Source organism: Gavialis gangeticus, unplaced genomic scaffold, assembly GCF_001723915.1.
Source record: "Gavialis gangeticus isolate Ggan-Ray unplaced genomic scaffold, GavGan_comp1, whole genome shotgun sequence".
Classification (NCBI taxonomy): domain Eukaryota; kingdom Metazoa; phylum Chordata; order Crocodylia; family Gavialidae; genus Gavialis; species Gavialis gangeticus.
Window position 1 is genome coordinate 14,501,985 of NW_017729029.1, and position 10,434 is coordinate 14,512,418.

General features: G+C 43.5%; 1 protein-coding gene across 3 annotated transcripts in view; it reads left to right on the forward strand.

Annotated features, from left to right (window-relative positions):
• Positions 1-2,881, forward strand: part of LOC109300596 (protein FAM122A-like) — a 32,908-nt gene extending 30,027 nt beyond the window's left edge. For all 3 annotated transcript variants that reach the window (XM_019521298.1, XM_019521299.1, XM_019521300.1), the window contains one exon: positions 822-2,881. In XM_019521298.1, the coding sequence (XP_019376843.1) occupies positions 822-969 (148 nt within the window). In that variant the 3' untranslated portion in view covers positions 970-2,881. The remainder of the gene's footprint in view (positions 1-821) is intronic.
• Positions 2,882-10,434: the final 7,553 nt, after the last annotated feature.

A 10,434-nucleotide genomic window follows, 5' to 3' on the forward strand; every position in this document is an offset into this window, starting at 1 on the left:
GGGATATAGGTAATAAATATTTCTTGCTTATTTTACCATCTAGTCTGAGGTAATAATTGCTTATTCCCACTGAGCTGTCTGGAAGGAAAGCACTCCATTTGAAAATCCCCATGGTAAAAGATAAAATGATAGCGGAGCTGGCTGAATAATCCATTATATTCTTGATCTGTAAATGTCCCACTAGTGACCAGCTAATCTAATCCATAAACAATTCTTTGGGCCAGTTGAGTGAACTAATGAATTGACAAAAATGGTTGTTTTTGTTGGTTGGAAACAATTTTATTATAGATTGCTGTGTATTTTGTTATATAGAACAATATAGATAACATTTACTGGTTTTTGAAGTTGCCTGACTCTTGCTGTTAAAGTCCTTAATAGCTAATGGAAGCTAGTATTTTAAATGTCTGAGACTAAATAGAAATTAGAGTGATTGACCAAAATGGGGGAAAATGCAGGTAATTGGCTGTGTGGATACGTGGCTGCTTTGCATTAGTAGTATCCCATTTCAGATTTTCTGAAAGCAATCAGTATTTGTTACTTTTCCATAGAGATTTATTTGTGTTGTATTTAGAGGGGAAAATAATTATTCCTGGAATTCAAGTGGCAATAAACTCTAAAATCCTATTTAGTTGTAGTCAAGTAAAACTGATGTCTAGAGCTGACTACTTGAAAAGACAGGTTTGTTTAAATCTAGTTCCAATTCATTCTGTCAAAGATGTGAAGATAATTGAGTATAAGCCTCCTGAGACTAACACCATGACCGCAAAAGTGCTATTCTTTTGTGTGTTGATGTTGTCCTTTGACGCTTCCTTTGTTTCCAGTTTGTCTGCCCACACTCTTGATGACAATAGAAACAGCGCTGGATCTTCCTGTGATTCACCAGGTGACATTGATACCACCACAGATTCTCCAGCCTTGCTTCCTGACTCCAGATCTCCATTTCTACCAGTAGATCTTACAGCTAAGTGACCTATCGATTGAGAAACTTTAGTCCCCCGAGTGGCAAAAACAAGCTGGAGAGCAATAAACCTTTCTACAATGTGTGACTGAGTTTCTTATGATCCTGTTCCTCATAGGAACTTTCAGAAATGTCTTTTATTTCTAGAAAACTTCCATAATAGTTCCTTGAGGAAGAATTCACGTTTATAGTGATTTGAATGACATTTACTAAAAACAGTAAGCATTTGAACTGTGAACGTGTTCTAAGATATTTTGTGTCTGTACACATGTTGTCGATTTTACAACAGATGCTGTGTGGCTGAAGTTACAAACACGTATGTTTCTTCATAAGGGGGAAGCTTGGCATTTTAAAGCTACGTGCTTTCTGTTCTCACTAGTTTAGAACGGTGCTGTTCTAGGTTTCAAATAGCTGCCTTTATTGGATTCTCTCTCCTCTGTCCATCTAATCCCAACTGATCAGTTTATTGATGTTTATTCATTTTATTCCCTGTGGATTAAGTATTTAATTTGCTGTTTTTAAAAATGTAAATGGTATTGTTGATAGATAATTGAAGCTTGAGTCCATGATTTTGGCTATTGATCAAGTTTACATTTGGCTTAAGTATGAAAAGAACAAGTGAGCATGAATTACCAGCTTACATTCACATGTCACATTATATCTGGAATCATGATTGCTGGCGTGATTAAACAGGCTTAATGTGGGGGACATTGTTTGTCAGGATAGCCAGCTTCCTTTTTCTCTGACTGACTAGTGATAGATACTCGGCAAAAGATTCTTCTGTAGGAAAATAGCAGTCGTATTTTAGAGGAGAGTATTAAATCCCGAAGCCCTGAATTAAATGCTTCAGAAGAGAAAGGACCAGGCAGTGTTTAAGCCCAAACATTGGAGAGCATGAGAGCATTGAGCAAGAGACCCTTGGAATACATGCAGACCGAAGGGATCAAACGTGAGCAGTTAACTCTGCTATGTGAATGCAAAACAGTCTTTAACTTCTGTCTATGAATAGCAGCCCAGTAGATGTATTAACTTCCTCAGTAACATGGCATGAACTGATTTTTCTGGTGCAATAAACTTAAAAAAAAATGTTTAAATGTAGAATCTAGCAACCCAGGAGCAGATTGCAGGATTCCTATAATAGGTTTAAAAAAAGACAGTATACCCAGAGGTATTCTGATCTCAACACTAAAAGGTTCCCAGGTATTTGCTATCCTCATGTAGCTTGATGCCATGAAGTTTTGTTTTGTTCCCTTCCCGAGTGTTAAGACCATGATGCATGGTGGGAAATGAGCAGTGAATGTAGGGAGGCTTGTCAACAAGCTGGTGGTATTGCAGTTCCCCCTCATAGTGGCTGATTCATGCAAAAAAACTTTGACAGGGCAGAGGCGACACACGATAAGGAAACTGAAGTTGGGAAATATGAAGATCTGTGATGACGGAGGACCAAAGATTTATTTCCGTTCTTCTCCGATAATAAATACATATAGTATTTATCTCATGGTCTCTTAGCTGCAGTGCGACAACACAGTTTATTATAGACTCTTCATGCTTCCTTATTACACAATTCACTTTTCTAGTGTTCTGACGCTTGCTTTCCTGCCTTCCCAATTGCAGACAAGCAAAACTTTTAATAGCTATTTTCTCTTTAATATATATAGTATAACTTTATTTTGTAATATCAAACATGCCAAAGACTTATTTTGTATTCACTCTCTTCTGCAGTGGGGACACGACTATAGATTTTTATGCTTATCTTGTTTTTTCACAGATGGACCTTTTTATGTCTCTGTTCCAGTCCTTTTTAAAAGATGCATGAGTAAAAGGCAATGACAACAGTTGTATTGTGTGTGGGGTCAACATGTCTTTTCTCTGTTAAACATTTTATGCTGGTTTTCCAAATAAGTGCCAATAAAGAAAATTAGAGAAAATAAGGATGGCGTGCTGTTTCTGGAACATTCTTCTTACCCAAGACTGTCACCATGTCTTTGTCGCTTTCTCCTCTGGATCACTTGTGTTTTTAATTCCTTGAATCAACATGCTTTCTGCAGCCAGGCCTGGGTAAGTTCTGTTGCAAGCTTGATTGAAATTCCATAGCACGTTCTCAGTTCAGCAGCACACCCTTGCAGCAGGCAAAGCTTGTAACAAGTTCAGGTAAACTTAAAAACAAATGGATTTTAATTGTTCTGGAAATAGTTTTTGCTCTTGCACTTGTGCAGACATTAAATAAAGTGCTTGCTATCCCACCTGGTATACTGCAGTGCAGAGATTTGTAATGAAAATGTGCTTCATTTTAGAAAGCTAGATATTACAACAGCTGGGGAAGTAGGAGGCACTGAGCTCCCAGGAAGAAATGGGGGAGAGATGTTATGACTTTGCACTCACAGGCAGTTGTTACTCTTGGAATGGAGGAACTTTCACATCTCTGCAGCAGTTCTCTTCCCCTGCTTCCCCTCCCCCCCCCCCCCCCCCCCCCCCCCCCCCCTTTTACAAAAAACCTACGAATATGCAGTGAATGCAGCACTCATTTGTCATTGTGCTGTTGGCCAGTTGCGGTGCTGTGCCTTGGAACTTGAAGGACTGGGCACTTCTTTCACTTGAAAGAAAACTTTAACTCCCAAAGCAAAACTATGCTGAGAAATGGGAGAATGGGATTGTGTGCTCATTTGCATGGCCACGTAGCTGTTTCAAACACGGTTCTAACTGGTGACTAACAGCTATATTCACCCTTGTTATGCTACACTGGTCATCTTGGTAATTCTCCACGTATGTGTCAAAACTTGTGAACATGCATCTAAAACTATTTGACTGGCATCAGGCTAGCTCCACTCTGACCATCTTGGATTCTTCTTCGATTCAGTCCTCTTACCCTTACGCTGCTGGGGTGCAATGCTCGACTTTTGCAGTTCTTAGACCATGTTTATGGTACCCTGTCTATCAACCCTTTTTCTCGCACATCTTGCTGTTTGGGAACCTTTCAGGGTTTTGTGGTCGGCCTGCATTCTTAAACCCCACCTGCAGGTGTGAGCCGCAGGAGTAAAGCTTGTGGAGAAAAAAGTATCAAAAATACTTCTGTCTTACCTGAAACTCTGACCATGCTTTGGTGTACCAGATTTAGTTCCTCCAGACACTGCAGCAGGTGTCTGAATCTGGCTCTCCTGAGCAACTGCTAGTTTCCTCTTGAAAGGTAATGATTTGTCCTAACTCTCCGTTCCCTGTCTTTGGCTCCTTTGGTGAAAAGCAGTTGTGCTGGCCGCACCGAGAAGAGAGAAGCAAAATTTGGAGCTATTGATTCTGATTTTGTCCTTTGATAATTATGGTGTTTGCTGCAATGTAGCTATACTAGGCCCTTCCGATCTGTCCCTCCAGACTGAGTTAAATCAACATGTTCCTGCAGAGAAATGATCAAGCCAACATGGAGCATATGAAGCATTGCAGCTCTGAATCTGTTACAGCTACATTTGAGCTGATTGGAACAAATCCCTGAAAAAAAAAAAAAAAATTCCCCAAAGTTTGTAGAGTTTTAAAAGTAAACTAATGAATGAATTTCTTGCCATATTTTCATCCTTGCTTTATAGCCACCCTGGCTTCCTCCACATCCACCCTTCTCTTTGGGTTTTGATGCTCCTTGGCAAGGTCTCATAAATGTTATTACCAAAAATCCTTTAAGGCAAAGATGATAGAGTTTTTCTTAAGACATGCCGTTGGCTGCATAGCTTTTGCTGCTGCTCTGCTGTGGGCATCGAATAGCAGCCGTCGGCCCAAATACTCCCTCTATTCCCCTTCCCCTCCTATTCTTTCTACTCCGTGGTGTGTGCGCTAATAGAATTATAATTGCTTTAAACTATAAATGAACTCTGTGTCCTGGTTTTTAAGAGGATTTTTTTCTGGCCACTGGGTGGCAGCTTGTGTTCCGGTGGCTGCGTATCAGGAAGAACGTGTCATTTTGTGGCTAGAACTGATGCCTCAAACCCTCATTAATGCTCAGAAGGGAAGCCTTGATTTAGAAGGGCTTCCTTGCACTGACATGGAGGAGCCGGGAAGAAGAGCAGCCTCTGCCCTGTTTTTAATTTGACTCGGAGCCCATCTGATATATGTGAGGCTGCACCCCCCTCCCCTCCACCGCCAGTCCTTGCTTGTGGGTTCTTAGCGTGTAGCTGGTGCTGCTGACCAAACTCTCCTTCGTCGATACTGTCTGTGCTTGGCAGGCAACTGGGGCAGCTCTGGGCCAGGTAACAAAAGAACAGCCTCCAGCAAGGGATTTCCCTGCTACTCTTCAGACCAGGCGGGAAATGAGCCCATGTAGTTCCAGGACTAGAAAATCAAGGCTCCTGGAAGAGTCACCTGGCAATGGCCCAGAGGGGCAGGGGACCTCTGGTCCCCAATGTCTGGCAGAGAGGGGTGGGCTTTGCTTTAGCTTCTGGGTGCATGAACACAGAATCTGCACCTTGTTGGTCTCGTGCAGTTTCCTGCAGCAGGCGGATCCCTGAGCCTGGAGGGGGGAGCCTGCTGCGCTGGAGTTTTAAGCCTTTCACTCTGCTCCCATTTCTGCCTCTGAAAAACATGCCTAATTGCCTCCTAAGGAACATCTAGGCCTTCATGTGTTAGTATTTATTTTGAAGCTGAAGTGTTATAAAAGTCCGAAGTGTTTCCCTAGCTAACAACACAAGAGTGTTTCCATCAAAGCTGGGCTTGCTTGAGAGTTGAGATTTTTTTTTCAGCAAACTTGTATAATGAAAAGAAGAATGATTACCCTCTCTCGCTCGCTCGCTTGCTCGCTCTCTCTCCTCACTTCTGGCTTTGATTTTTCTTTACGTGCTCTACCTGTAATCACGCTATGAAAATGATGTTATTTTAACCTGTGATCTCTCAGCCCATTGGAGTTTGCAGTTCTATTACTTGGATGATTAGCTCATTACAGCATTGGAAAAATATTGTGCTATTGCTGAACTGTTGCCTGGGATATAGATGCAAGTACTTCTCACCTGAGCCTGCATTCAGGCAAGCGTGTTCCTTGTCGATTTTTTTTTTCTGGAAATGCGCACACAGCTGAAAAATAGTTACCTACTTAGATTTATATCCCACCCTCTCCAGAAAAGCTCAGAGCGGCTAACCCAACATAATTTCCATGAACAAAAATAACTTTCTAGAAGCAACTGAGCCTATCCAAGGCTCTTTGAAGTCATGGCTAGATCATGGTGTTAACCTCTCGTTCTGCGGGTTGGAGGCATATTTGCTGTCGGTGGTGGGTTTTTGCACTGGAGACCTCAGCAGATGCCTGAGGTGAGGGGTTAATGCCTTTGGGGATGGATTATGCGATTCTGGAGCACTTCCTACAGGTGCCACGTAGTCATTTGCTGAGTGATACCCAGTGCTGATGCCTTCGGATTTTTGCCTGATAAGCCGCTGGCTAGACCTGTAATTGCATTAGTAGAAAAAATACACTCGAGTGTGTTGTTCTTGATGTCTTTGGCTCTACCTAATCTTTTGTGTCAAACTGGAAACACCTGATTTATGTTCCATTGCAGCCCGTATACAATTCCTTGTTCTTTGTTTGCAGTTCTTCTGTACTGCCCGTTCTGAAGCATGCCCTCATGTTTGTTCCTTCCTTTGTATCTCCTCCCTCTTAAGTGGAGGATCAGCGTGACTCAGAATGATTGCAGTCACTTATTTTGGTATTTATGTTCTGCCACTGCAGCATAGCAAAGACATTCTGTTATTCAGCCAAGCTTTATAATTGCTTTTTCTTTCTGTGTCGGAGAGATCGTTGGTAGCCTTGGTTGTGCGTTTGCAGTCACAGTTCTGCTCTCGCGTTATTTGCTTTGCTTGTTCCATGCTATTTCTAAGGCCAGTGCACATTACTCAGCATTTATTAGAAGGAAATTTCACTTGCTGGGGACAGCTCGGTTATATGTTTTTCTGCCTTGTATTCTGTGCCGGGTCTGTGTTACTTGCAGATCCCTTATCAAGTCAGCAGCAAAGTTTAGCTCACAGCGGGGAGCTCTGTCCAGGATGCGTGCGTGGCAGATTAGAAAAAGCAGGCTAGCTACCCTTGAACATAGATGCTGAAGTTGTGCGCAGACAGCATTTGTCATGGCAAATGCTAGTTATGATGGGAAGAACTGAGGAGGATCTTTCATGTCTGTCTTGTGCCTGTCGCTCACTGGTGGAGTTTCTCTCTGACTTTTCCATATAACCTGTATATATGCTTTCTTTAGTAATCCCGCAGCTGTGGGGGGTGGGGGGCAGAGGGTGCTGTCCCTGGCCTGTCATCAAAATTTTGCTCAGGCTTTCCTGCCATTTTGCTCTGTTACCATCCTGTTCAGCAATTGCCATTAGTTATGATGCACCATTAAGACCCCAGCCTAAGGGAACCTCGGTCTGTCTCCCTTGTGATCAGCTTACCTGATTTGTCTGTAATAAGCTGGGTGAGTGGTTCAAGTTTTCCATTTACTTGAGTGATGGGGTCTGAACAGCACAGTCTAGGTCTCCGGAGTAGTGTGCTTCCAGGAGGCACTCAGGAGTGCAGACTTGGATGTGATGCAGGCATTTCCCACTCCAGAGATCCATGTCAAAATATTATCGTGCGGCAGACTTAAATTATCACCCAGACTGGTATTTGTGATGGTTGCTAATATGGCTGAATTGCAGGCTTGGAAAGCCTACAGAACGTCAGTGTAACTTCGCAGCCTGGGGGGGCCCTCTTCTTTCCCGCACTATTAATAATAGCACACTCAGATCTGCAGCCTGCTTCCCCAAGATGCTTCCATTGCAGAACAAAGCAAGAGGCCAGTTTGGGAGGAGAGGCATCAACTAGGAGAGGCTTGCAGGGGAGGGGTAAGAGGGAGGTTTTGGAACAAGACAGGCACACTTTTGGAGAAGTGCTTTGGAGAGTTGCATGCGTTAGCTCTGGGGCCATACATAGATATTCCTCTAATGCAAGGGGGCTGGATGCCATGAAGGGCATGAGGCTACATGGCAAGGCCTCAGTCCTACATGCACTGAAGAGGTCTGCTGTGAACAGCATGAATTAAGAATTTTTCTTTCTTTCAAGTTGCAGCTGTCAGGAAGATGGTGCCTGGCACAGCCTGCTGTACCTAATAAGTCACAGGTTTCCATTTGAAGCACAGCTAGAAACCACTGGGCAAAGCTTGAGTGCACCTCTGCAGTGACCCCTTCCCTATAACAGCCTTCCCAAGCAGAACCGGGAAGGCTGGTTTCCTTCCAGACAGCACTTAAGTTCAGCCAACTTCACTCTTTTTTTCTCAGTGTATAAACTACTCCCTACAGAACCTCGTGGAGAGAGACGAAGGGTGTCTGACCAGCAGCATGGGAGCATTAACAACAGTTGTTGGCATTTGGGCATGAACTTTTCCAAACAGCCAGGATTTGCTAAGCTTAGCTGGCAAGTTACAGGTTTTTGTGAGCCGCTACCATAGGGCTTGGTTCTCTTGACTTACAAATGAAAAGAAATGGCATATGTTCTTGAAGCTGTGAATTGGGGATTAGCTGCGTTCACCCTAACTGATGTCAACACATTGATCGCAGTTCTGCTATTTCCTGAATTTCTGGTAGCTTAATTTTTTTCGGTCATTGAGCAGTGTCCAGCTTTTCTCTTGGCTTGTGCTTTAAGCAGGTTGTGATAGGGTTGGTTTGTGGAGCAAGTGGAGAAGCTTTGAAACAGAGACCAGATAGTGGATTAAGGTGGCTTTAGCAATCTATTCTAGACTGGCAATTTCTGATTTCCAAGTACTATTCAGTAGGCACCCGGTAGGGCTTGCTTTGATTTTATAGCATGTGAACTTCTATGTAAATGGAGTATAATAAACTATGCCTACATGTACGCAGGGTAATACGGAGAAAACCAGAGCCTTGGGTAGCTGAAATGATTATAGGCATACGTCTGACTACATCTATATTCTATTTATTCACTGAATCTTAGAAAACGAGGACCGGAAGGGACCTCGGGAGTTGTCTAATCCAACCCCTGGCTCAAAGCAGGACCAGTCCCAGCTCAACTATCCCAGCCAAGGCTTTGTCTAGCCAGATCTTAACCTCCAAAGATGGAGTCCACCACCTCTCTGGGTAACCTGTTCCAGCACTTCATCACCCTTCTCACAAGAGAGTTTTTCTTAACATCTAACCTCAACTTCCTTTGCTGCAGCCTGAGCCCGTTGCTCAAGTAGCATGTTTCTGGATTCACTTGATCAGAGGTCATGGAGACCTGCCAGTCTTTTTTCTGATCCAGACTGGACACAGCTAACATGGATCTTGTCCCCGATGGCAACTGAACAACCCTCCTGGCTGCACGGTGATTTGGCTCCAGTCCCACTGAAAGGTATTTCATTGCTTGCTATCCCAGTAGGACCGTTTATTCACAGCTGCATGCGAGATCTTCCAGCAGTCGCCGGGGGATAGAAGCAGGTGATTTAGGCTCTGATGGACTTTCTTCATGCCGTTCTAGCTGCACAACACACTTCCATTTTATGTTATTTCCCATTCTTGACACGCGCTGCTTGCATTTTCTCCCAGTGTTTTCAGGAGCACTGAATGTCTTGCACCAGCTCTTGCTTTTTCAGCTCAGAAGGAAAGCTAATCTGCCGGGTCAGGAAGTATGCCGCCCCCCCCCCCCCCAATAGCAAGGCGCAGTGCTGACAGCTGTTAGAAAAACTGGATTAAAGCATGTTACAGTGATGCTTTCCTGACTGGAAATGGGTCTTAATAGTGTTACTGAGACTTGAATCTCCAGTGCTTTTTTCCTGAACCTGCCCTGAACCAGCCACCCACGCTTGCTCTTACAGAATGATTTCTAGTCGTGAACTAACCGCCGGGTTCGAAATGCAGAAGGCAGAGATCAGCTCGTGCCGTGTTTCAGCCTAAAGGAAACACATTTGACATTGCCCAGTTGCCTTGCTTGAAATCAAATCATGTGAAGTGGGCCTTTCGCTAAGTTTGGGAGTACTTAAAATGTGTAAGTCTAAGGTTTTTCTAATCCAGCCCCTTGTACCCTGAGTATAAAAGGCAGTTATCTTCCCTGTGGTCCCTACTGACGGTACCACTTGAACCAGGCACTTCTGGCATTTGGTGCTGTTGCCTGTTTTGTACTCTTCCATAACACAACTCAGCTTAGCTCTTGTCCTTGCCATATTCATTCACTTCCACAGATCCCTCTGTGGCTAATGCCAACTGGAGCCCTGTTTTTCAATACTGGAGTTATGTTTGTGACTGCAAGAATCTGCCTCGAATAGAAGGAAGTCAAAGGTTCACTGTTTTCCAGCTCGCTCCTTTTGTAGTGTGTTATCTGTACCTGATGACTGACTTCCACGCTCTGTGCATTTAACTTTGTGTTATCAGCTTGCAAACTGGCTCCTCTTCGTGTGACCTTGGGAAGAAAAGTGCTTTCTTTATTCCATCTGGGAGCCTGCTACTATTTGCTCTTTGGGCTTATTTTTGAGGCAAGCTCTTTTTTTTTTTTTTTT